A 27,470-nucleotide genomic window follows, 5' to 3' on the forward strand; every position below is an offset into this window, starting at 1 on the left:
TCTGTAGTCCACCATCGGCCGGATGCCCTAGAGCTCTGCCCGCAACCGTGTCGTACGCACCCCGTAAGCGTCATCGCCGACGCCTCCATCCCGCTCCGTGCTCCACCACGACCACGATCACAAGCAGTTCCCGTACGTTCTTCCTCCCCGGGACATCGCGTTCCCGCCGCCATCGACACCTTTCGGTTTTGAACCGTACCAAACATCACCACCCCACCTGGATTCACTCATTTGCTAGTACTTTCTACTGTAGAATTTTTGTATTTCATCTGGATGCTCTGCTCACGACTACTGATCGTCCTACGTTTGGCAGAACTAACTAAGTCGTGGCGTGATCTCTCTTCCCCCACATCTGAACCATGTATATCAAGAAGGTAAACTCTGCTAGCTAGCACTGGGATGATTTAAATTTCGTCACATCATTGCTTCCTCTTGACGTAATTAATGGCGGTCTACGCAGGTGGTAATCCAAGGGTTTAAAAGCTACAGGGAGGAGACCTCAACTGACCCTTTCAGCCCAAAGTTAACGTAGTTGGTAATCTGTTTTCCTCCCTGTAACGAACTTGGCTATAGGGTACCGATCGAGGTTCTTGTGTTTTTGCGTAAAAAAAAAACTGGTTCATGGCTAACCTAATTAAGGTGCTGCTAAAATATCAGCCCGTCAATCAATTACAATGATGATTAACACTAGCTAGCTAGGTGTTAATCCAAGAATCCATTACTGTTTAATTGCTACTATGAGTTTTAATTACGCAATCCCGGGTCCGCTAACACCAGCGTTTTCGACCCACATGCGTCAACAGGCCCAACCGGAGAGCAACATCGACAGGCCTTGGACCCTCTCCCCCTACCATGACCGACCATCCATGAGTCCATCGAGATTTATTCCGGGCACCTGGGCTCTGATACCACTTGTTACGCAATCCCGGGTCCACTAACTCCAACGTTTCCGACCCACATGCGTCAACAGGCCCAACTAGAGAGCAACACCGACTTATGACAGGCCTTGGGCCCTCTCCCCCCAAAAGACTAGCCTGTTAGGAGGGGACACCCTCACCCTTATAAGTCGTGTTATGCCTCCTCCCACAACCGATGTGGGACTAAACCCAACACCATGTATGCCTCGTTATTCCTTGATCAAATCTGAATACAATAGTTGAAATTAATGACTAGTGTTTGATACTAGTGACCATTTCCAGGAAGGTGCCGGACACTCGGTTATATCTGCTTTTGTCGAGATAGTGTTTGATAATTCAGACAACCGTATTCCAGTAAGTCCTATGATTTATTCAGCGTTACTTTATTTGATTCAAATCAACTACTTGATCCTCAAGCAGCGTCGTACTTCACCGAGAGAAATATCAATACTCATCCATATGAGTGCGTGCAAATCATTACGGACGCTACTTTGCTCTCCACTGATATGGCTGCTTCGGAGACTCTGAAAGTTCTCTAAACTATTCAATATTCCTGCAGGTTGATAGAGAAGTGGTACGCCTCCGGAGGAGGTTTCTTCAAAGAAGGATGAATACTACCTGGATGGGAAACATGTTAGGTATGTCTTATGCCATACACTGATACACCGATTAAGCTAGCAGTGTTGTATCTTGTCGCTTGCTGAGACCCCCATCTTGTTGCTACCATGTTCAGTAAAACTGAAGTCATGAACCTGCTGGAGAGTGCTGGCTTCTCTCGCTCTAATCCATACTATATTGTCCAGCAGGGAAAGGTAAATATTATTTTCATCTGATTGTTCCCGTGATGTGTCCAAATATGATATTAACAAAGTTTTCATGTGTAGATTGCATCCCTTACTCTAATGAAGGATTCTGAGCGACTGGATCTTCTCAAAGAGATTGGTGGTACGCGTGTTTATGAAGATAGACGTCGAGAGAGCTTGAAAATATTGCAAGAAACAGGCGAGTTTAAATCACCAAAAAATATCTGTGTAATTTTTCTATTGAGCTGTTGAAACGTCCATTAATTATTTGATTAACAGACCATAAAAGGAAGCAGATCGGTCAAACTATCCACTACCTGGAGAAAAGATTGAGAGAACTTGATGAAGAGAAAGAAGAACTAGAAAAGTACCAGGAGCTGGACAAAGAAAGAAGATCGCTCGAGTATAACCTGTTGGACCATGAACTGAATGATGCTAAAATTGAATTAGTTTCAGTAAGTCTTTCTCTTTTGTTACATAGTTCCACCTTGGATATTACTATTATGTTCTATCAGGTAAATTTGAATAGTCTCATTACAAAATGATTGAAGGCTAAACACATCATTAACATTTCCTACTCAAATGATCACCTGAGTATCGCTGTTTGATTGTCTTCCGCAATTCTTGAAGCTCCCCATCAATGCTCAAAAAACTTGAGTCTAGAAAACTAGAAATACTTTATGAAGCATAATGACAAATAACATGAGCTGCCCCTTTTGTGGACTGATGAATTAAGTGACACAACAAAAACAAAAATAAATATTTGAGACAAACAATTGTTAACGGATGATATCCTCCATTTCCTTTGCTGAACATCACCGTATTTCTTCAGTAGCATTTCTGCAAATGTGTAAGATGCTTCTCCGCACAGTCTTGTAAACATTCTCATGCTGTGTCATGATCCATGCTATTATCATTTTGAATGTTAACTCCATGGATTGTAGTCACTGCACAAGGCATTGTCTCCAAAAGAAGATACCCTAGATCCAACCTACTCATATCATTGATCCTGTTGTATAGTGTAATGCTTATTCTACTCACTTAATTTGATTTTTCTCTTGTTAGATGGATGATGATCGAAGAAAATTTTCTGAAATGTTGTCTAGTGCGGATGATGAAGTGGCAGATATACGTGAGAAGGTCAAGAGTTTTGATAAAGAAATAGAAGTCTGTACAGAAGGGATAGATGGAATCAAGTCTCAAAAGGAAGATGCCGAGAAGAAGCGTACTAAAGCACTAAAGCTAGTCACTCAGATTGAACTTGATCTGAGAGATATAGAAGACAAAATTTCAAGTGAAAAACGAGCAAAGGTATGCCGCGCTTTTGCATTTCTCATGGATTCGAGTAATTTTGTTTTGTTGCTGCACTAAAAGGATTCAATGGTTAGGATGAAGCTGTGAAGGATTTACACAGTATGAGGAAAGAGAGCGAAAGTTCAAAGTCTGAATTGGCTGAAATTAGTAGGGTGCACCAGGCCAAATTGCAGGAAGAGGAGGAGATATCAAAAAGGTAAAATATACTACTCCCTCTGATCCATATTAATTTTCGCTGACTAGGTACAACTTTTGACAATTAATATGTATCGGAGGAAGTAGATAAGTTTTACTTGTTGATGGATATTCCTTTTGATATGTTACGTCTTGTGGGGATAGCATAATGGACCGCGAGAATCAGCTGAGTATGTTGTACCAAAAGCAGGGGAGGGCAACTCAATTTAAGAATGAGGCTGCCAGAGATAAGTGGCTTCAGAAAGAAATTCATGATCTTGGGCGTGTACTTTCATCAAATAGAAAGCAGGTACTGCACCAGTGACCTGTTTGATGCTTCAAGTTTCATTCTAGACCTTTGTTTTGATTTGCTACTCTACTCATTAATTGGATTTTCTGTTATGACAGGAAAGCTTACTTCATGAAGAAATTCAGAAACTCAAAGATGAAATTAATAACTTGACGAACTACATCGAGTCTCGGAGAAGTGAATCCGCAAGTTAGAGTCTGCTCTTGCAAACAGACAAAAGGATTATAATGACTTTATGCAGCAGAAAAATGCACTTCAAGATGAAAGGAAGTACGCACATTTCTTAACATTTGCAACTTTGTGATTTGATTGAAGTTGTCTTGCTTTATACTTTATATACTAAGAAAGTAAATGTCACAGATCATTGTGGAAGCAGGAAAATAGTGTAACAGCTTAAATAGATAGGCTAAAGGAAGATATTGTGAAGGCACAGAAGAGTCTTGACTATGCCACACCCAGGGTATGCCAAATGTATCATTTTGTACATATCCTTTGTTAATTAATACTCCCTCTGTCCCAAAATAAGTGTCTTAACTAAGTGTCTCAATTGAGACACTTAGTTGAGACATTTATTTTGGGACGGAGGAAGTACAATGTAGTGTTAATTTTAGGCAAGTGATCAGAAAATTATGAGCTACTCCCTCCGTCCCATAATGTAAGACGTTTTTTGACACTAATTGGTAAATTTGGTGGGACGAAGAGGAATGCCTCTTGCACCCCTACTAACAACAGACATACACAGATTCTGCAATATATAGTACAGCGAAAACCTAGTTTTGTTTTTCGATTTGCATTTAGTATCTTAGGATTCTAAGCTACGGATCTCGCCTCTTTTGGCATATATTGTAGCATTATTAATTTTTCTCTGCAAGGACTGCTTAAAAGCTATTTTTGCATGGTGCTATTTTTTTTTCTTCCACAGGACACCAGGAGAGGCCTGAATCATGTAAGCAAAATAGTCAGGGAACGTGATTTGCCAGGAGTCTTTGGTCCAATATTAGAACTAATTGACTGTGAAGAGAAGTTTTTTACAGCTGTTGAGGTCGCTGCTGGAAATAGGTCCACAACTGCCCTCTTATCTTGAATCCCTTTCCCTTCATTTCACCATTTACTGTTGAATAACCTACTCCTTACTGATGTGAATTAGCTTGTTCCATGTGGTGGTTGCAAATGATGACATATCAACGGAGATAATTAAGATATGGACGGAAGGTAAAGATGGACCTTCAGACAAAAAGAAAGATAGAGATGGACGGGTGACTTTCATACCACTGAACAGAGTGTACGCTCCGAGCGTCAATATTCCACAAAGTTCTGATTTTGTTCCACTGTTAAAGAGGCTGAAGTATCGCGCCGATCATCGCCGTGCTTTTGAACTGGTGATTCAAATTTTACCTGTTATTTTCTCTTTCCAATTGATGTCTACATCTTTTATTGGGCTATCATGGTTAACTTAGTGGCCGGGGGCTCGTTTCCTCCTTTTCCAAAAAATAAAATAAAATATGGTTAACTTAGTACAGGCTCTATTCTGGTCAATTTTAGCCTTCATTTGGGTTGAATGATGCCTTTTTATTGTCATCTCTTGTATCCATCTTGCCTTTCTTTGTTTGGTGTCTGGGCACCCAACAAAACCTCTCGAGCTACAAGTGCCATGTCAAATTATCTAGTAGTTGTATAAGAATATCCTTGTTTGGAGACGTCTTGCGTATGTCCTTGATTGTAGCAGTATCAGATTATCATTCAAATTGTCAGCAGTAGCGGATCTAGTATCTCAGTTCTGGGGGTGTCACAGTTCAAAAATATTGAAAGTTTACACTATAGATACTATAATTTGGTCTAAACATCATAATCTCAGCAAATAGTCCTAAATAGCATTAACTTGTTAGATAAGTAGTGTTGAGTACATGGTAAAAATTATTTTGCATTTTTGGAGGGGGTGCTGGCATGGCACCCAAGGGTGTCAGTTGGATGCCGTTTTGGAGACTTAATAAAAATATATAAATAGGGTTTCCAGTTGTGTTGCTTTGAAATATTGTTATCTTCATTCCCATTTTTCCATTCGTGTATGTTTACTTTTTAGAGCAAATTTTTGGAGTGGTTATGGTATTTCTGCATGCTTATCAGTGACCCATCCTCATCTAGATTCAGTAGCTTCACTTCTACAATCACCTAGGCTAGATTTTTGGTAACTTATTCTTTCAAAGTTACACTTTTCTCGCCTTCAACGATTCTTATTTAGCTAACTTTTGAAACTTCTGTCAGATTTTTGGTAGGACAGTTATTTGCCGGGACCTGGAAATTGCGACCAGGGTTGCACGCAGCAATGATCTAGATTGCATCACACTTGATGGTAGCTCTGAACTTGTGCTCTTGACTTGTCCTTGTCATTATTATTGTTAACATATAAAACACTCTGATTATTCTCAGGCGATCAAGTGTCAAGTGACGGTGGTATGACAGGAGGTTTCTTTGACTATAGGCGCTCAAGACTGAAGTATGTAAAAATAATTAGGGACAATAAAACAATAATCCAGGAAAAGACGGCGCATCTAGATAATGTGGGAAAAGAGCTACAAGATATCCTTCTGTAGTTTAATGATATTAATTCCTATTTCTCTTGCAAGAGTTTAGTGCAAAGACTGCATGTTTTTTCCTTGTAGTGTCTGCTGCAGCTAAATATACAACTGCTAGTGCTTCTTACGGTCTTACTGCAGGCCCGACGGGCAAAATAGTTTAGTTTTTCGTTCCACATTTAAATTTGAAATTCCTTGCTTGCACTGGAGCTCATTGTCACTACTGTTTACATAGAAATAAGTATGCACCTGACATAGTAGAAATGAGTATGCACCCTATATAGGTTTACCTATTGCAGAATGATCTGGTGTTTATGCTGCCTTACACTTGATCAAAGCATGCATGATTCATTACCAATACAACACAGTTTACCGAAACTGATGGATTCATGTTTCTTGCTTCTATTTGGTTGGCCCCATGTCCTAAATAATTTGAATATGTGAAGAAAAATTTATAAGTTCTCCAGCTGGTTACTGTTTAACTGCAAGAAAAATCTCATACATCCAATAGTTATCTTTCTTAACTTTCCATACATATAGATAGAAAAATTATGGATTTAGTTACCAAACATCAACAAGTGGATGCTGAATGTGATCATGCCAAGTCGGAGTTGGAACAGTTTAAGGATGATATTACCAGGGCAATGAAGCAAAAGGGATTACTCGACAAAGCCCTTGGGAAGAAGGTACTTAATTAGTTCTACTCTCTCCGTTCCAAAACAGGCAAGTGAACTAAAACCACCATACGACACTTATTTTCGAACGGAGGGAGTACCTTTTTTCTTCATTGCAGATGGTAGACTCCCCTTCTCATAATTAGCAGGTGTCTGTACATATGTAAATCCTTACTTACTCCTGCTGTAAGTGTGGCTGGAATGTAGCCTTATAGTTTCTACCTTGCAGGAAAAATCACTGGACAACATCCACAACCAAATTGAGCAAATCCAATCTGGCATTGCATTGAAAAATGATGAGATGGGCACAGAGCTGATTGACCAGCTAACTTCAGAAGAAAGAGATCTTCTTTCGCGATTGAATCCTGAAATTGCTGGATTGAAGGAGAGGTTCCTCTTGTGTAAAAACAGTTGCATTGAGGTTGTCGAATGAAGTTTTGTAACCATGCTTGTATTGAAGCAGAAGTCTATATTAGTTATAACTAAAGTACAAACTATTATGTAATAGATTGAAACAAGAAAAGAAGAACTGGAGACCAATTTATCAACTAATCTGATGAGGCGTCAGGAAGAGCTGGAAGAGATAATTTCGTCTGCGGATTCTGAAGTCTTGCCTCTTGAAGTCAAATCAAAAGAACAGCAGCTGGAACAGTCAAAGAGGAATCTTGATGAGTTGACTACACTTCTGCAGGGTATATCAGCACCGATTGACTTTTCTTTTGCTTTTGTGTTTTACTAGTTGGAGATGACCCTTAACTCTTAAATGATCCATAACTTGGGCAGCTAATGTTGATGCTATTAATGACCTTATGGGAAAGATGGAGCAACTAAAAAAACAAAGGGATGATCTCAAGGTAACTTATATAGCAAAAAATATTCGGGGTTTTAATTTGTATAGCTACTGTTGACTTGTTATATGACGTGTTACATATGAAAAACAGGCTGTTCAAGCTAATTTGGAGCAGACTGTGCAAGATGCGGCAAACGACTTGGAACAGTTGATGAACACCAGGAGCATGTATCTAGCCAAGCAAGCTGAGTGTATGAAAAAGATGCGAGATTTGGGCTCATTGCCTGCTGATGCTTTTGAAAGGTATGTTTCCATTTTTCTCAAGAAGCTAAACTGGCTGATTCAGTTGCACAATGTGGAGCCCTTTTTTTTTTATGGTTCAGTATCATGTAACTATCTTCAGCACATAAATAAGGTGGTGCGATGATACTTTGTTAGCTCATCTTTCTTGCTGGCAAAAAATATAGGTACAAGGGAAAAAATAAGAAGCAGCTGCATAAGCTGCTTCATGACTGCAATGAGCAGTTGAAGCAATTTACTCATGTCAACCAAAAGGCTCTTGACCAGTATGTGAACTTCATTGAACAACGCGATCAATTGCGTAGAAGACGGGATGAACTTGCCCTTGGTGACGAGGTAAGCTTTGTGATCCATAAAACTTGTACCAGTTATTACCATCCTAACACAAACCGGATCCTTGGCGCAATGGTAGCGCGTCTGACTCCAGATCAGAAGGTTGCGTGTTCGATTCACGTAGGGTTCAATACCCTGAACGAAACCGGATTCTTTTTTTCCTTTTTGAAAAAATTATGATCATCTTGAGCCTCAAATCTCATAAAATCTGCTGCTTGGTATTGCAGAAAATTCGAGACCGTATATCTGTTTTAGACCAAAAAAATATGAATCGATTGAACGAACATTCGAAGGATTCTTTTGAAAAAAATTATGATCATCCTAAGCCTTGAATCTCATAAAATCTGCTGCTTGGTATTGCAGAAAATTTGAGACCGTATATCTGTTTTAGACCAAAAAAAGATGAATCGATTGAACGAACATTCGAAGGATTCTTTTGAAAAAAATTATGATCATCCTAAGCCTTGAATCTCATAAAATCTGCTGCTTGGTATTGCAGAAAATTCGAGACTTGATATCTGTTTTAGACCAAAAAAAGATGAATAGATTGAACGAACATTCGAAGGATTCTTTTTTTCCATCTTGAAAAAAATTATGATCATCCTAAGCCTGGAATCTCATAAAATCTGCTGCTTGGTATTGCAGAAAATTCGAGACTTGATATCTGGTTTAGACCAACAAAAGGATGAATCGATCGAACGAACATTTAAAGGAGTTGCAAGGCACTTCCGCGAAGTGTTCTCTGAATTAGTGCAAGGTGGCCATGGAGCCTTGGTTATGATGAAGAAAAAGGTTTCTTCTACTTGCTTTACCCACTGATCTTTTCTTAGAGATAATTTCCCTTACGACTTCCTAACTCCCCTCGATTACTACAGGATGGTGATGCTGACAACGATCACAATGATGAGGACGGGCCTCATGAATCAGATCCTAAAGGGAGAATCAACAAGTATTTCGGCGTGAAAGTCAAGGCATGTAATCTTTGCAGAGAGGTTTTTTATGCATTCATGAATATATATTCTAAGCTCACCATAAAAATCCAGATGATGTTGTGATACTATTCCCAAGTCAAGCATTAAATTCTTCCTGAATTGTTCTGGCGTCCACAGCCTGTTTGGATGATCATGTTCAATCATGTTTCAGGTTTCCTTCACTGGCAAGGGAGACACTCAGTCCATGAAAAAGTTGTCCGGCGGACAGAAGACAGTGGTGGCATTAACACTGATCTTTGCCATCCAACGATGTGATCCGGCTCCGTTCTACCTCTTCGACGAGATCGACGCCGCTCTGGATTCTCAGTACAGAACAGCCGTCGGCAGTATCCTTCAACCTTTTCTTTCGCTCGACTGTTTATCATCACCATAGAAGAATCTTGATGTGCCTATTCTTCTAACCAAGTCCTGTAAAACTCGTTCTAAAGTTCATTAAGCTAAAGCACATTGCATCTGAATGAAGCTTATTGCTGTTTCTCCTTAAGTGTCGTTGTAGATGTGATGCGACGTCTGGCTGACATGGCGGACACCCAGTTCATCGCAACCACATTCAGGCCAGAGATTCTGAAAGTCGCGGATAGGATCTACGGCGTGGCGCACAAAAGTAGGGTGAGCTACATCGATGCGGTGTCCAAGGAGCAAGCACTGGACTTCATTGAGCACGACCAGGCGCATAATGCCACCTGAGGAAAGGTATCTTGGGAGTGTTTCAGCCTCGGCATACTTATGCTGTAGGCCACACTTGATGTAGTTGTGTATATGAACTTGCTTAGGCATGCTTAGGGATCACGTACGTGTGCTCATGGCAGATTCACAGTTTTCTTTTTCGAGTATTGTACGAGTACTGCTTATCCTTTATGTTGTTTTGCTTCATGGGTTCCACGAATGGGGCTCTGGAGTTAGCATCATATCTCTGTGTTGGCTGAATGTCACCATGCCAGGTTTGAAAGCAAGCAACTCAATAAATTGTTGCGTGTTTGGTTTGTTGGCTATGACATGTTTGTTGGTTGGAGTTAGAGGTTCATAATATCGTTGAAACATTCGCAAGGGAAAAAACTAAACCATAAACCATAATCTAGTGTGATCGGGCATCCCCTTGCGTCGCTCCCCTCTAGGGGCGAACCCCTAGAACTCTCTCCTCCCCTCATCTCTCCCCTCTCATTCGTCGCCACCGGAGGTTGGTGCCGGGGGAAGCCTCGCGGTTGCCGTGAAGGGGACGTTGAGGAGATCAATGACAATGGGGTGACAAGGTAGAGGAAGTGCTCGGTAGCAGTTTGGTGACGCAGATTGATGACATGGTTTTTCGATATGCGGATCTGGATTCCAAGCGGCATGGCGGGTACCATCTGATGTGTGCGTGGAGTCCCCCGGCTTTTGGTGGCTAAAACGACCATCTCATGTCCACACGAGGTGTTTTCGCAGTGCTAGCGGAATGAGCGGTGGCGGGTCATGGTAGTGTGAGTCGTTGTGGTGAAGTAGCCCGTGTGGTTGATCCACCTCAGGCCAATGATTGTTCCCAGATCTATCATTCACTATCACTTGTGATGGGGTGTCGGGTTAACGGAATGTCCCCAATGTGGGATTCCGCTGGTGCTATTGATCTTCTTCTCTAGTCAAATGGTATGTGATTAGTGTCCCATGTGAGACCTCGGGTGCCCTTGGCTACACAAGCAACTCTTGTTTGGTAATATCCACGTCAAGTTTGTGCGCGTCAGCATTCGTTTTTTGGATTAGCAAATGGAGGCGGCAACACATTGTGGCTTTGTGTTTGGTGGTGCTTTCTCAAGTATCTACTTTCAAACTCCGAGGTGAAACCGACCCCTAGGTTTAACCTTAATTGGTTGTGGTAGCAATGAAGGTGCCATATTATTCTCTTGTTGAAGGCATTGGTTGAATTTTGCTCGGACTTGATCTTCAGGGTGAAAACCATGATCCAACCTTAAGTGGTTGGATTTGGTAACAAACAATGCTTGTGCGCTCTTTCTTTCCAGAAGGCATTGCTTTTGGAAAATCATTATTGCATCCATGTATGTCAAGGAGTGGTCGGTATTGCCACTTGTTGCAGATCACCGTTGCTCTTTTTTCTTCTCTTTTTTTCTTCTCATTTCAACTATTTGATGCATCCTGCTACCTTTACTAACTCTTAATAATGTGGTGTTGCATATGTCGGTCGTATGTAATTGATACCTTTTTGATTTTATATTACCCATTATTGGAAAACTGAAAGCGCATCTTATGTACCTCTATTGAGTTTTAGTGATTAATGACAAACCAATTGAGGGGACTAAGATTTTGTTAAGTTTATTTTAGAAAATTAGTTCTCATATTTGAGTGGCAAGATCACCTACTTTTGTTTCTTCATTGGTTGGCTACCTTGAGATCATAGCATATACTTCATAGTATTTTTGTTAATCCAAGAATTAGATTTGAGTGCAGGACAATTTGCACTATCATGAGGGCCGTTTGAACCCCATGATAAAACCTTCAATCAAAATCCTCTTGTATTTCACTACTGCCACCCAACTCCTCTACTTTTCATTGTCTAGGTACTTTTGAATTCTTTCATCTAGCACCACGAAGTACCGAATTTGTACCCACAACTACTACCTAGCAATTGTTACTTGGAGCAGTCGCGAGTGGACGGTCCTTTTTTAGACTAGCAGTTGGATTTTGAGGAATTGATTAGCAATGCACAATCGGGTTGTGGAATGGGGTTACAAAGGAAGAGGGAGCATCATGAAGAATGAGCAGAATTAGAAATAATACTCCATTTTAAGAAATATGAAGTGGCCTTGTATACGAAAATGAAGGTAATGCATCCATTTTAAGACTAGCGGGTGATTTAAAAATGTTGATTGGTGAAAAAAGAGGGTACCAAACGGAAACAATATATTAGAAGAAAAAAAATATAGACCAAAGGAATCTTAAAGGATTATCAACAAAAATCACTAGTAAAATGAAAGATTAGACATAAAACCAATGAAAGAATTTCTTTTCATATTTGTTGCTTTATTCCTTGGACAATAAGACGAAGAAATATTTGCAAATGTCCTCTTGTACCGGGCTTCTGAAGATCGCAATCGAGCTTGCAGATAAAAACGAGATCTTGTCAGCTAACCGTTAATATAAGTTGAGCATCCTCAATCCTTGCAATCCTTTACTACCACTTCAGATGGTTGAGAAAACTGGGTATTTTGTAAGCTCGCTATACCTTTTTTTTGAAACGAAGGCAAAAATATTGCCTCATCGATTAATTAAAAAGAAGAGAATTGTCTAGTTAATTTACAGAAAGCTGGACAAAAACCGATACAAATTCAGTCAACACGAAACACCATGACCACGTAGATGGCCCGCCAAATGCTCCTAACACACAACAACTACAATCCTGAAAACTTGTACAATGTAGCGGAACCCCCGACGAGAAAACCGACAATAACGACTCATAATACAAAAGCCACATCGACAAGTCGAGAAACCGAGCACAATCCATCGTGAAATCGCGGATGCCTTTCCTTTCGCATCATCAACCATAGGAATCTTCGGTTGCTCAATTGACAGAGGTGAATCTTGTCCTTGATCCAAGGTCGTCGGCGTATCCACCTTCACATGCTGCAGTGACACACTCAGAAATAGATCCTTAAGCTCACTGTACTAACTTCATTCAACTAGTCCTTTTCTTTTACGGGTCCAACTACTTTTGTTGATTGACATAGCAACTGCTATGATGAGAAGGGAAGGGCAACGCCTAACTCCTATGTCTTTGTTTGTCAGTACTGGATTTGGCCGGTGATCATTAGGAAAGCAAGAACATACCGAGCTCCTTTCATAAAAAAAAAAAGAACATTTTTTTTTTTTGAGGAAAAGAACATACTGAGCTGAGAAAAACAATAGGGTCCAGAAAATAGCCCGAAGACAGACCTAGCGGCCCGCGAACAGAGCTCTCTCACTCACCAACAGAACGGAGGCTGCGGCGGCGGCGGCGGCGGCTGAGAGATTTCGCATCGGCGGCGGCGCGCGTGAAGGTGATTCCTCCCTCGCTCTCTCCTCTCGGCCTCCTCTTTCTTTTCCTTCACTCGAATCGGGGCCGGAAGGCAGCGCCGGACGGCTGCTCGTGGACGGCCCCGTACTCTCCTCCTCGTCCATATCCCCCCTCTCTCTGACCGCGGCGGGAAGTTACCGCGCCCGCTGCTTCCTTCCCCTCTGACGGCAAGCAGCTCGGTTCCGGGGAGACGAGGAGGGGTCCGTACCCTGGTCTGATCGGCGTCTCCCCTCTCTAGGCCTCTCAGATGCGCGCGTGCAGTAAGGCTTGCTGTTGCGCGACGGGCGGGCCGCTAGGTCATCTCCACTGTCGCCCTTGTCAGGCAGAAGATCCTAGCGCTTGGGGACAAGGATTTCGTTCCGATGTTCTGAAATAGACGAACTGGGGCGCAAACTCTGAGCGATCTCGGACCCCGATCTGGATCGGGTTCCGAAGCTCAACGTGTCTGGCTGCTGGATAGGGTTGCTATATGCCGCGGTTACAGGTTTTCTCGTAATTTATTGTGCCAAGCAGAACCGCAGAACAGCAGAAGTGATTATATAGTTTCAGTGGATGAAATAGCCCAAAATCGCTGGGTCTTGCCTTGTGGTTGAATCGGGTTGATAGCGTCTGTAGCAACCTTTCAAATAGGCAGCATCGTGTATGGAATGTGTAGAAAGTTTAGGCTTGATTTGGTTGCAAGGTAGGGGAAAACCTGGGTAGCAAACCCACAACAGGAATTTTGAGGAGCACCAGGGATCCCCTAGGGCCTCGTTTGGTTAAGGGGGATTGGGGAGGTTTTGAGAGGAAAATCCCCGGGGGGTCCAGAAACCCCACAGATCCTCGGGCGCCCATTTGATAGGAGGGGTTTGCTTAGCCCAATCCCCTCCGTTCCCCTTCAATCCCTTCCTATTCATGTGTTTCAAAACCCTCTTCGGAGGACTAGTGGAAGCAAAACCCCGGGGATTTGAGAGGATTGGGTGGAACAAAGGGATTCACCCAATCCCCTAAAATCCCTCCCTCTCAAAACCTCCCCAATCCCCCTTAACCAAACGAGGCCTAAGGGAAATATCAGTCCATCGGGGAATGTCTATTTGGCATATAGGGGGAGAAGGGCAGAGCCCGCAGGGAGAGGCGACCAGCTCGAGGTTTCCTTTCCCGACCTTGCCAGTAGTGGATTTCTCTCCCGTTGAAATGATGGGGTGGGGGCCGACAAACCCGTGGTAGTTGGGAGTCCAAATGGTGCCGCTGGGTACCCTGGGTGAAGCATATGCGGTGGTTTTCCATCCAGGGAAAACGCTGGGATCCCTGAGGGATCACGTCAACCAAATTAGGCCTTATGATTAGATACTTTACTTATTTCCTGTGCAAACATCAACTTTTTCTCGTGTTATTTCTGGGAACGCTCCATTGGTTGTTTGCTTAAATACACTTTTCAAGATTGCTCACTGTTGGTATGCTTCAGCAATATGTTTGCCTTTGATGCCCTTTAGTTTTCTTACCAGAGCAGTATATTTCTGTTTTGAGTGTTAAGCCAGTGACTGTTGTCATTTGTGTGTTAGGGCTTTTATTTGTTTTCTCGGCTTCCTGAAAAATTATCTCTTGAGACACTATCACTCGGTTACTTTAATGCTGGAATGTACTTTTACCTAGTTTTGATTCTAGAAAGAATGTTCGTTTCTTCTCTGCAGGTTTCTTTCTGTTAGGTCATCACAAGGAAAATGGCAAGCAGAGCAGGTGGAGACGGCAAAGAACCCATAAATGAGCAAGTAGTTGCAAACACTTATGCCAACATGCGCACTGAAATGAACCAACTTTACACCAAGATCACGGAGCTGGAAATGGAAGTCAGTGAGCACTCCCTCGTGATTGGCGCGATAGAGCCCCTGGACCCCACAAGGCGATGCTACAGAATGATCGGCGGAGTCTTGGTTGAGAGGACCATCAAGGAAGTCTTGCCTGCCGTGAACCGCAACAAGGAGGGCCTTGAAGAGGTCGTCGCTCGCATGAAGGAGGCTCTGGAGAGGAAAAAGAAAGAGATCACCGAGTTTGAGCTCAAGTACAAGATCAGGATCCGGAAGGGCGATAACAGTGCCGAGGAAGAAGGCAGCATGAAGGAAGCCTCTGCGCAGGGTGTTCTTGTTGGCCCTGCAGGCCAGTAGAGCAGAATGACAGGACAAGGAGGCTTGCATAGTTCATTATCGAAGACTCTGTACCAGATGTCAACCTGACATAGTGATTGTGTGTTTCTGGGTGCAGATTGCTCGTTACTGCCGAATCCTCGTGTGTAAAACTAGAGATTGTGCTGGATCAGAACTTTGTTGGTAACTACAGATTTTTCTCAGACTTCTGCGTCCTTTATCAATTGTCATCCTTCTGTTTCCGTGCCTCAGAATTTTCCTTGTGTTGATGACATGCTTTGATTCAAGATGAATTTCATCGAAATTTTACGGCACTGAAATGTTACGATGTTTTTATTTTGAGGGAGATGTTAGGACGTGTTGGCAATACCACTTGATGAGATGAATCGACTTGTTTGAACGAAGATGCATGATTTTTCTAGATCAAGAATTGGATAGGACCTAATCATGCCTTTTGTTGTTTGGCTGACGAGACGCATGAATTTTTCAAGACCATAGTTGGATACGACTTGTCAGGCTTTCCATCTAACTCGTTTGGCCTTTGTGTTATCTGGTGGGACAGTTTACACGTGTGTGATTCATTTTCAACTCATTCATAAATCTGAGGACCGGTTGAGATGAGGAACACAACTGCGGCTAGCAAAATCATGGCTTTGTAATACCCCAAATTCTTAAAATGCAGCTGCACTTTCTGGTGCTCCCGCAGACCATCGCCCGCCATCCGATCCAGATCGCGCCCTGTAGGTGCCACTTGGTCAGATCGACGCGCTGTCGGGTGCCGCTTGGTCGGTCACGCAGCCATCGACCCCATCGCTAACACGCCTCCACCGTTCCCCTCACCCACTCGACTGCACCGAACGGCTTGCATTTCGAAACCGCTAGACGGGAGACCTTCTTCGGCGGTTCCTCCCCAAATTCAGCGATCCCCCTCCCCGTCCTCCATTCTCGTCGATTCTCGTGGCCGAAAGCGTGGGCTGCAGAGTGATTCACCGTGGCGAAGCTCGCGATGGGCAATAGTTTGAGGGAGGAGAGAGGCGCGGAGCTGCGTTCGCACAATCGACGCAGGGAAGCATAAGGGGAAACAAAAGAAGTTGACACACATGGTACATAAAATATGTTCTAAAATTTCACGTTTAGTTGGAAATTTTGTGCATGGCATTGGGAGGATTGATGACGATAAAGTCGGGACAAACAGGACTGAACGGACTAGTGTGAGAACAAGCATGAACATTCCAATAAGATTGATGGCTCTTAGGTTAGGAAGCATGTTTAATTCATCACCTGGAGTCATATGCAAGGAATCAATGGAAGGTTTGTAAGGAGTATGATTATACTTGCTCAAGTTTCAATCATCAAATATAACAAGTATTACATCTTTTCAAGCAAACTAACACTCTCCATTGAGAAAGGACACTCTACAACTGACACTCCTTACAGTGGTCGATCTAGGATTTCGTACTTGGTGTTCAAATTTTTTTATGTTGGGTTTTCAAAGAAAATTGATCTAGTATCTAAAATGTCCATGTAACAAATTTTTTTTCCATCAAAATGACAATATCTTATAGAAATGACAAAATAAATAAAGATTATTTACTACATATATATAATCATACAGTTGGTATACAAAGCATTGGAAGACTTTGGGCAAGAAAAATGCTAACTATTTGGCTGATGGCATGCTTAAGTGTATGTAGTCTGATGTTTAAATCGTGCTTGCTTCGTCCGTTTTTGCTGCCAAAGATGGCACTAGCGAGAAAGGTCATTTAGGCACTCAAAGTATTAAAGTATACACCGTATATAAAAATTTCTGGCTAAAAAGTTTGAATGTACATCTGTACCCCCATGACCAGCTGTGGATCCGCCCCTGACTCCTTATCATAGACGCATCCATACTTTTCCGAGGTGGTTAAACCAAAGCAATGAAGGCCAAACCTCTGATATCAATTGTGTGGTCGAAATGATCGGTCTAGAGGGTGGGGGAGGGGGTGGGTGGATGAATAGACACTAACAAGGCAAAATGTGCAATTTTTAGTTTTCTTAAAACTTAAGCAGATTTTAGCACAAGTTAAGTGACTAGCAATACAATCTACGCATGTGTATCTAGAGTATAATCAGTGGATAATAGACAACATGCAAGTGCAAGAAAGTAAGGGAGTAGAGTTTGGAGATGATTCTGCGCAATGAAGACACGCTGATTTTTGACGTGGTTTCAATAGGTGGTGCTATTGTATGTCCATGTTGATGGAGACTTCAACCCGTAAAGTGTAACATCTGCACGAGTCCACAGAGGAATCCACCCACAAAGGGTTCATGAAGAAGCAACCTTATCTATGTTATCATGGCTTCCATCCACAAAGGACTAGCCTCACTCAGGGTAGATCTCGTGAAGTAGACGATCTCCTTGCTCTTACAAACTCTTTGTTCAATTCTACAAGATTTGGAGGATCCCAAGTGACACCTAACCAATCTAGAAGACACTACTTTCTAAAAGTTAATAGATGTTGTTGTTGATGATGAGCTCCTTACTCTTGTGCTTAATATATAGTCTCATCAGCACTCGATCACTATCTCACAGATTTGGCATGTTAGTAAGAGAAGGATTTGGTGGGAAACAATTTGGGGAGGCTAGAAATTAAGAATCAAAGGTTGGAGTGGAATCTCCTTGATTTCATCACAAGTGTAGGTGATTTTCTCTCAGAAAATGAATATGGGAAATGCTAGCTTCGTCCTTGTTGCTCTCTCCGAGACTAGTGAAATGGGTGGGGTATATATAGGCAGCACCAAGAATTTAGTTGTTACACCCAACTTTATGCACTACTTGGTGGGACCGGGTGAAAGCACTCGGTGAGACCTATCAGTACAAAAGTCTTGAACTTTAAGCTTTTTAGTGAGACCGGATGAAAAAACTCGGAGGGGCCGATGAGTGATGACCTAAGCACTTTTCACACTTCGATGACACCTATTGAAACTAGTTGAAAATTCTGATATGAAGTCGATTTGTTACAGAAGGTTGACACACGCACTTCGGTGAGACCGAATGTCATCTTGGTGATACCAAGTTTCTAGGGTTTAGGCAATGGGTTTGTCAAGTGTATCTCAGTGGGTCCGGATAGGATGAATTCCGTGGGACCGAGATTATATTTAGAGGTTTTGACAAATAGGAATGTGAGGGTGTGCTTGAGGTTTTTTGGAGCAACATCTCTAAGGACTTGAGAAGACAACTCATGATCAAAACCTCATCCTATTTTAATAGTATTGGCTTTCCTATGGATTGAATATGATTTTGGACCACTAAACAAAAAATGTAGACTCTTGAAGCTTTGCCAACAAGGTTCTTTAGTAGCTTGAGGGATCCACATTTCTATGCATTCACCATCTCTCACACACCATTAGTCCAACAACATGTATGTTGATATGAATTAGCAAAGCCACCAAAGGAGCAAGTGTGCTTTCAGAATCGCGACCCTCTGGTCTCTGGGGTAAAGAATTCTGATTGTCCGGATTCCGGGCTACCCGCTCCATGCCGTTATTCGGTTATTATGGAGGGCGCAGTGAGAGAAAAGGGCACGGCTGCTTGTTGTTTCGTGGGTTGGGCTTGTGTTGATACGAGCTTTGTGATGATGTGAGTCATCGTTGTGGTGGGTTCTACTGGTTTCAAGAGACCGGCGACCGTACACACCAACTCCGTCATTACCACCTACTGAAAAGAGACCGCCCCTGGTGCCTCATCATCGGTACCCTCCTTAGGATGGGCCAATGGGTTGATGTCGACCCGACATGCCCCGTATGGGGTGAAGGTAAGGGAGCGAAAGGTAAGGCTCTCCCCCGGTGGGAGACCGCTGGTCTAGGGAAGATCCGATCTTCGACGTCGTCCCTGCGTGACGCTCCAACTTACGGTGCAGAAAACCACCAGATCCCTCGATAGGGGTCCTCGTGTAGCTAGAAGTCTCACAGAGAAGGCCACACAAGGATTTTTATCCATGTTCGGGTCTTCGTAGAGTAATACCCTACATATTGTTCGTGTTTGTTATTCATAATGATGGGATAGCTCGTGCGGGGGATTTATAATGGTGTGTGAGAGATGACTACCAGAGTTGTTTCTAGGGGTGTAGATGAGTTTGAGAGATCCCTAGCCCCCTTATATAGATGATGGAGGCTAGGATTCTACAGAGTGAGAGATGTGATCTAGGGTTGTATGACGTTTATCTTCTTGTTCAGGCGCACCTTCGAGGATGGGCTTCGTGGGCACTCCAGTAGGCGTTCCACCAGGCCCCGGTGTATGACACCGTCATCACAATTATTATATTACTCATAACTCGTATTCAAAATAAGGGTAGGGATAACTTAGCTAATTCTGTGTGAACTGTAGGAAGAACCATGACTTGATTATGCTCTGGCTCAGAAGTTTCTTTAGTGCTATCTGCTGATGATTGTAAGGATTTGAAGAGTTGAATAATACATTTTTTTCATCCAAAAAAGGGACCTAATAAATCCCGAACGTTTTGATTTTAAGCATGCCATTTCAAAGTTTTTTCATAGCAACTTTAGTTGACACGAGGTGACAACTTTAATTGTTAAAACATGATAACTTTGTTCTTGTTCTTCTTTTTTCCAGAAAATTACTATGTCTACCCATCTTTCGTAAATTAAAGTTGTCATAAAAACATTTTAATGGTCATGCTTAAAATCCGACGTTTATCATGTTTGAAAAATCATTTCTGCCACATTTCCACGGGACTGGAGTCCAGTTGTACAAAATAACCGTTCCTAGATATAAGTTTTTATAGATATTTTATTAAAGGACTACATACAAAACAAATTGAGTGAATTTATATTTTAAAGTATGTCTATATGCATTCGTATGTAGTTTTTTAATGAAACATTTAAAATGTGTTATACTATTTAGGGATGGAGGGAGTACGTACAAAATAACTTTTTTAATGACAGTTGTACAAAATAATTTGCTTAGCTTCCTTCGCCCTGAATTAATCAAATCAATTTCTTCCCCGGTGCTTCGTCGCTAAGCCTCCCGAAGGAAGGGAGTACTTCCGACCGCGGAGGAAGAGGAGGCGCGGCGCCGATGGATCCCTGCGAGATCGCGCGCCTGCCGGAGGAGCTCGTGTCGGCGGCGCTCTCCCGCACGTCGCCGCGCGACGCCTGCCGCGCCGCGGCGGTCTCCCCGGCCTTCCGCGCCGCCGCCGACTCCGACGCCGTCTGGGCCTGCTTCCTGCCGCCGCTCGCTGACCTCCCACCGCCCGCCCATGGAGAGCCGCTGCCGCCGGGCGGGAAGAAGGACATGTTCCTCCGCCTCTCCGGCAGCTCCGTCCTACTCCCAGGCGGACTACTGGTACGTACGCACGGCGCCCAACAACCATCCGCTGGAACAAATTTGGTTGGCCGCTAGGCGCTAGCTCATCAGTTCAATTGGTGCCCATCCTGCAGAGCATGTGGCTGGACAGGGAGACCGGCGCCAAGTGCTACATGGTGTCGGCGACGGAGCTGTCAATCGCGTGGCGCGACACGCCGCAATACTGGACCTGGACCCCTCTCGACGACTCCAGGTTGCTTACTTTTACTCCCTTAGCTGAATGATGATGTGTTGCAACCTTAGTTATTCTCTTCTAATTGCAATTCAGTTGTTGATTTCAATGGTCTCCTGCGTTGTAGTCTATCTCCCTGGTTCAGTTTCCGTTGGGTTGAAGGTTCATGCAAGAAATAAACTAGCATATGTGGGCCAAAACCCAGAATAGTCAGTCGTCTGTATAGTCATGAAAGAAATAAGCTAGCATTTCGTTCTTATCATCAGCAAAGTTTCCAACTTAATTGGTCCTTTGACTATTTGGCTGAACGCGGTGCTAGATGGCTTTCTGTGACCTATGCTATTGTTTGGTTTTCATCTTGTTATTTTCTTATCTGAACACTACACACATTGTTTACTGTCCTCAAAACCATGATTTTGTCATTTTTGTGTTGCTCGCTTGTTAATGTATTTCATCATCAAATTTTACAATATGCAGTAGATATCCATATGACGATGTTGATTATTTTTTCAGAATGTTTGGACTCTAAAATGCTTATTTTATTAATCTTCACAAAAAAGGGCCTCACGTACCGGAGCACTAAAACACATTTCTGGTTTGTGCGGTACTGTATAGTAGTTGCTTATACAAGTGAAAGTGCCATGATTCAGGATAGATAGTATGGAACTGCCATGTGGGCCAAAACCCAGAATAGTCACTAGTCATGAAAGAAAGTAGCAGTTCGGTTTGATCATCAGCAAAAATTTGCAACTCAATTTTCCCTTTGAGAAATTTGCCTAGGGTGATGCTATATGATTTTCTTCAGCTTACGCCATTTTTTAGTTTGCATCTGCATTACGAATCCTAACCGTATATGCGTTTGACTCCAGGTTCTCTGAGAGTCCTCATCTCGAGTTCGTTTTCTGGCTGGAAATCAGTGGCAAGATACACAGCAACATGTTGTCCGCAGGCTCAGCCTATTCCGCTTTCATAGTGTACAAGTTGGCCGACCATACCTGCGGGCTGGACTCGCCCCAGGATGCATCGGTGAGCGTTAGAGGCATCGACCTTGTCCGTAAGGTCTGCCTCCAACCTAACCCGCAAAGAAGCCATGCAGAGGATGTAGTGCTGCCCCGTAGAAGGGGCGATGGTTGGATGGAGCTGGAGCTAGGTGAGTTTGTCTGTGAGGGGGATGAAGATGGCGACGTGTCCTTCGGCCTGGCAGAGACCAAACGTTTGAATGCGAAGAGTGGTCTCATCATTCAGGGCATTGAGATAAGGCGTAAGAATTAAATCAGTCTAGTTAAGGGAGGAGCTTCCTGGATTAAACTGAATGAATCCACGGTTTAATCCATTATATAAGAGAATCAGCTAAGGAATCATATTTGTTGGTAATGTGTTGATTTGAACCGCCCTCTTGGTTCATTCTATTTCTATAGATGGGGATATGCATCTCTTTGCTTATTTGATCTTCAAAAAAAAAAAACGTCAATGAAGTGAGGAATATTACCCTCCCTCTGTTTTACATCGATTCCTCTAGGGGTTAACGAAGAGATCTGATCCATGTGCTGGTGCGGAGCACCCTAGGATCATCCCCATGGCTTTGGCTCCATTGCCTAGGGATATGCGCATCACATATACTCCTACTAAGCTGAATTCCAGTATTTGTGCATGTCTCATTGGTTCGATATAGTATACTACTTGACCCTTCTTCCTTATGCATGCATTTGTTTGAGATGAGCTTCATGCGAGTCCTACACCATCCGTGAGATAAGCTTGGAAATGGAGACACAAGAAATTAGAAGATGGGCTAATGTAGCCGGACAAAAACCTCCTGGATCACCATCCTCCCCTTGGTCCAGCAACCACGCACGAGTCAACGGAAGCTAAATTGATGAAGCCGTACTGTCCGGCTCGGAAACCGGACTGTTTGACTCCAGGAGCGAGCCCTTCGTTTAGGCATGCAAGACGCCATCCGCCTGCATCTCTACCTTCGTTTGGCACCGGCAAAAGCCCTGATCAGGACGAGTTGCAACGGCCAGACAATCCAGCTTGCGACTCGGATTGCCCGGCGTGACCCCGTACTGTCTGCCCCATGGGCCATGTATCCCATCGCTCACCTCCCACACAGTTGAACCTTCTTCTTTAACTGGTCTAAGATGTTGTCGGGCTCCGACACCATTGTAGTTTTAATCTCCCCTAGAGGAGACCGCCTTGATTATGTTTTGCAGATCCACTTTGCTTCTTCCAACAACGAAGCCGAGTGGCACTAGTGGGGACGGGGCCTTTAGCCCCGGCCCGTAAGGGGCTTTAGTCCCGGTTCACCAACCGGGACTAAAGGGGCGGGACTAAAGGCCTAATCTTTAGTCTTGGCCCTGTTACAAACCGGGACTAAAGGTGCTCCACGTGGGCGCCTCGTAGCGTCCCAGGGGCAGGCCCTTTAGTCCCGGTCCATGACCGGGACTAAAAATTTTCAGATTTTGCTGGTTTTTGGGTTTTTTTTTGAATGAAATTATTTTTGGGTTTTAGGGTTTAGGTGTTCAGGAGATTAACGTGATGCCTCGTTTGGTGCTCGGGAATTAGTTTTCATATAATTTAAATAGAAATAATTATGCATATATATATAAGATTAACTTATCTTACAAGCGAGCATATATATACAATTATATGGAGATCTGAATTATCGGGACTAGAGCCCGTCTATTCGATTACATGGACGAACATCAGTAATGGCCCCTAGCTACACTAAATCGTCCTTTGTCATCTATAGCTTCCGTCCTCAGAAATCCCGCAAGCTCCTCTGCAACAGCAATCGCGCGTGGCTCTGGTAGGACCTTCGTCCTCATGGCCGTGTGCTATATAAGAAGAGGAGATGAATATGAATATCAATCATGATAACAAAGAATGACGGGTAAAAATAGAGGTGTGAATGTTCATTGCTTACGTCGAATCTGTGATCCTTGAGCTCAGAGGTAAACGTGCGAATGGTCTCGCAAACATAGTATTCGCATAGATGCGTTCCCCGTGACTGCTGGTCGCACTTTACGAGAATAGAATATATATAATCAAAATAATAATCTAGCATCATAAATGTATTGAAAATTAATAGAAGTATATCATACTACTACTTACCTGAGCCGCTCTAAAGGTCAGCTTCTCAGAAAAGTTACCGGGAGTCACGCACTTGAACCGCTTCCAAACCCTGCCCGACAAGAATAATGATTTGCTAAGTTTTTCATTAATTGATATATCAGAAAATCATCGAAAGAGACCGATAGAGCGCAAGAATGATTAAAATTACCCTTGGAGCATGTCCTGCAGGCTTTGGAACTGTTCCAAGGGTCTCGATAATGGGTCGAAGGCATCAACTCTTCCCTTATCAATTTGAATGTCCAACAGAATCCAATTGAAGCTGCACATGTGTGTATATATATATATATATGTGTGTGTGTGTGTGTGTGTGTGTGTGTGTGTGTGTGTGTGTGTGTGTGTGTGTGTGTGTGTGTGGGTGTGTGTGTGTGTCAGTAACTTATCAATTACACTTATAAGTGAATGGACACAACAGAGTAAAGACCCTCACCTGAAGTTGTATGGAAACAGTATGTGGTCACTGAAATTTTGATCTATTAGAAACCTTAGAAGGTTTTCCTCCGTCTCCTTGGGTTTATCAGTTAGCGTCGCTATATGTATTTTATCTGGGTCAATAAACCCAATATTTAGGATGTTCTTACTTTTACAATCCAGAATCTTCATTCTGCATAATATAGTACAAGTTATATATAGACAATGAATTGAAATAACTAAACAAGTTATATGTAGACAACGAATTGAAAAATTTACAGACAATAGCAACTCATAAGCGATTTGTCGAGGGCGTCGCCATTGTACATCTGGAAGAGTTCATCAAAGTCGATATGGATTTCTTCGAAGCGGCCGTAGTACTTCCGTGGGACACTCAACACGATCATCGTTCTCCCATTCTTTGATTCACTTAAGTACCATTGATGCAAGTAACGCATATTTGTTGGGAGATCATCTTTGCTGACCAAAGGCTCTCCCATGACAAACTGTGGCTTAGGGGCTACCACAGCCTTAGGTATCCTGTCGTCTTGGGAAGCCAGCAAATCTTCAACCAAGATACCACATTCAGCCGCCAACTCCTTTGCTGTTTCAAAATCTTGCCCCTGCACTGGAGGGGGAACATTCTCGGTTAACACCTTGAGGGGTGGGATTGACTGTTTGGCCTGTTGTCCAAGCTGAGGAACGTCTGAGAATTTGACAAAACTATGATAATGAAAAGTGTTTGAAATTGAATAAATAATGCAAAACTATTTTCAATTTTCAAAAGTAATTATTTTGACTATCCAAACTATTTGAACTTATTTTTTGAACTTATTTGAACTCCATACTTTTTGTATGTTCAAACTTAATTTTTTTTTTGAGCTAGTTGACCCTGAAATTGAAAAGCACTACAAATGAACTCTGAAAATGTTGAAAGTTGGCATGCTATCATCATTTCACCCACATAGCATGTGTTAAAAAGTTGAGAGGGCTACGACAAAAACTGGATGCACTTCGTGTACAAAACGGACAATCTCTCTCGAAGTATTAGGGTTTCGAACGAGAACTCATCTCTTACAAAGGGATTTCATTTTTTGAACTTATTTGAACTCAATACTTTTTGTGTGTTCAAAATGCACCATTCAAAGGCACATCACAAAATTTCAACAATTTCTGACTTCATTTGGTATTCTTCGTACATTTACTTTTTTTTGAGCTAGTTGACCCTGAAATTGAAAAGCACTAGAAATGAACTCTGAAAATGTTGAAAGTTGGCATGCTATCATCATTTCACCCACATAGCATGTGTTAAAAAGTTGAGAGGGATACAGCAAAAACTGGATGCACTTCGTGTACAAAACGGACAATCTCTCTCGAAGTATCAGCGTTTCGAACGAGAACTCATCTCTTACAAAGGGATTTCATTTTTTTGAACTTATCTGAACTCCATACTTTTTCTGTGTTCAAAATGCACCATTCAAAGGCACATCACAAAATTTCAACAATTTCTGACTTCATTTGGTATTCTTCGTGCATTTACTTTTTTTTTTGAGCTAGTTGACCCTGAAATTGAAAAGCACTACAAATGAACTCTGAAAATGTTGAAAGTTGGCATGCTATCATCATTTCACCCACATAGCATGTGTTAAAAAGTTGAGAGGGCTACGACAAAAACTGGATGCACTTCGTGTGCAAAACGGACAATCTCTCTCGAAGTATTAGGGTTTCGAACGAGAACTCATCTCTTACAAAGGGATTTCATTTTTTGAACTTATTTGAACTCAATACTTTTTGTGTGTTCAAAATGCACCATTCAAAGGCACATCACAAAATTTCAACAATTTCTGACTTCATTTGGTATTCTTCGTACATTTACTTTTTTTTGAGCTAGTTGACCCTGAAATTGAAAAGCACTAGAAATGAACTCTGAAAATGTTGAAAGTTGGCATGCTATCATCATTTCACCCACATAGCATGTGTTAAAAAGTTGAGAGGGATACAGCAAAAACTGGATGCACTTCGTGTACAAAACGGACAATCTCTCTCGAAGTATCAGCGTTTCGAACGAGAACTCATCTCTTACAAAGGGATTTCATTTTTTTGAACTTATCTGAACTCCATACTTTTTCTGTGTTCAAAATGCACCATTCAAAGGCACATCACAAAATTTCAACAATTTCTGACTTCATTTGGTATTCTTCGTGCATTTACTTTTTTTTTTGAGCTAGTTGACCCTGAAATTGAAAAGCACTACAAATGAACTATGAAAATGTTGAAAGTTGGCATGCTATCATCATTTCACCCATATAGCATGTATGATGGACACTCCCTCACCTGATTTTTCGACCGTCGATGATGGTCGCTACTCCTTCTTCCCCTAGTGCATAACAAATATCTAGCACAAAGAGAAGAAGGAGAAGCAACCCCCACAACAACAGTCGGCATTCTTCTTCTCTCATGTATGGTGGACACTCCCTCACCTGATTTTTTGACCGTCGATGATGGTCGCTATTCCTTCTTTCCCTAATGCATAACAAATATCTAGCACAAGGAGAAGAAGGAAAAGCGACCCCCACAACAAAAGTGGTTCCGCGGCACGCCACGTGGTTCCGCTGCACGCCACGTGGTTCCGCTGCACGCCACGTGGGACTAATGGTCTTTCATTTTTAAATGACTGTTTTAATCAAAAACAGATCTGTTACAAAAGGGATTTCATTTTTTGAACTTATTTGAACTGAAGACTTTTTGTATATATATGTGGTCGAAATGCATGATACCATGAAGTTAGAAAGGGCTAAACCATTCAAAAGTAGCAAATGAAGTTAGAAAGGGCTAAACCATTCAAATTTGGAAACTATAATGGCACAAACAGAAACTAGACATATATAAATTGGTCCAAGCAGTACATGATACTAGTCCAAACAGTACATAATAATAGCTACCATAGATATATATACAAGTGTTCGACGTTGAGAACACTACTCGTCTGAATCGTCTGAATCAGAATGTCCACCTTCCTCGAGGTGACGCTGGCCATAGTTGACGACTCGA

At 42.4% G+C, this 27,470-nt stretch overlaps 2 protein-coding genes, 1 non-coding gene and 1 pseudogene across 3 annotated transcripts; all 4 read left to right on the forward strand.

Annotated features, from left to right (window-relative positions):
- The first annotated feature begins 359 nt into the window (after positions 1–359).
- LOC123428769 lies at positions 360–9,867 on the forward strand (annotated as a pseudogene).
- On the forward strand, positions 8,247–8,318 carry TRNAW-CCA. Its single transcript has one exon. It is a non-coding gene; the product is annotated as a tRNA-Trp (tRNA).
- A 3,214-nt stretch (positions 9,868–13,081) lies between the features above and the next one.
- On the forward strand, positions 13,082–15,653 carry LOC123427832 (probable prefoldin subunit 2). Its single transcript, XM_045111969.1, has 2 exons — positions 13,082–13,202; positions 14,890–15,653. The coding sequence occupies exon 2, from the start codon at positions 14,920–14,922 to the stop codon at positions 15,358–15,360; it is 441 nt and encodes a 146-aa protein (XP_044967904.1). The 5' UTR covers positions 13,082–13,202; positions 14,890–14,919; the 3' UTR covers positions 15,361–15,653.
- Positions 15,654–20,340: 4,687 nt separating this feature from the next.
- LOC123430810 (F-box protein PP2-B10-like) lies at positions 20,341–22,322 on the forward strand. Its single transcript, XM_045114649.1, has 3 exons — positions 20,341–20,686; positions 20,782–20,900; positions 21,749–22,322. Exons 1-3 carry the CDS (start codon positions 20,420–20,422, stop codon positions 22,149–22,151), a joined length of 789 nt encoding a protein of 262 aa, XP_044970584.1. The 5' UTR covers positions 20,341–20,419; the 3' UTR covers positions 22,152–22,322.
- Positions 22,323–27,470: the final 5,148 nt, after the last annotated feature.

This window comes from Hordeum vulgare, chromosome 2H, assembly GCF_904849725.1.
Source record: "Hordeum vulgare subsp. vulgare chromosome 2H, MorexV3_pseudomolecules_assembly, whole genome shotgun sequence".
NCBI lineage: Eukaryota > Viridiplantae > Streptophyta > Magnoliopsida > Poales > Poaceae > Hordeum > Hordeum vulgare.

Bases quoted from the DNA above. Each gene is read 5' to 3' on its own strand.
- LOC123430810 (XM_045114649.1), top strand. From the start codon at position 20,420: ATGGATCCCTGCGAGATCGCGCGCCTGCCGGAGGAGCTCGTGTCGGCG. The intron at 20,687-20,781 runs GTACGTACGCAC...CCCATCCTGCAG, and splicing joins TACTCCCAGGCGGACTACTG to AGCATGTGGCTGGACAGGGA. The intron at 20,901-21,748 runs GTTGCTTACTTT...GTTTGACTCCAG, and splicing joins ACCCCTCTCGACGACTCCAG to GTTCTCTGAGAGTCCTCATC.
- LOC123427832 (XM_045111969.1), top strand. From the start codon at position 14,920: ATGGCAAGCAGAGCAGGTGGAGACGGCAAAGAACCCATAAATGAGCAA.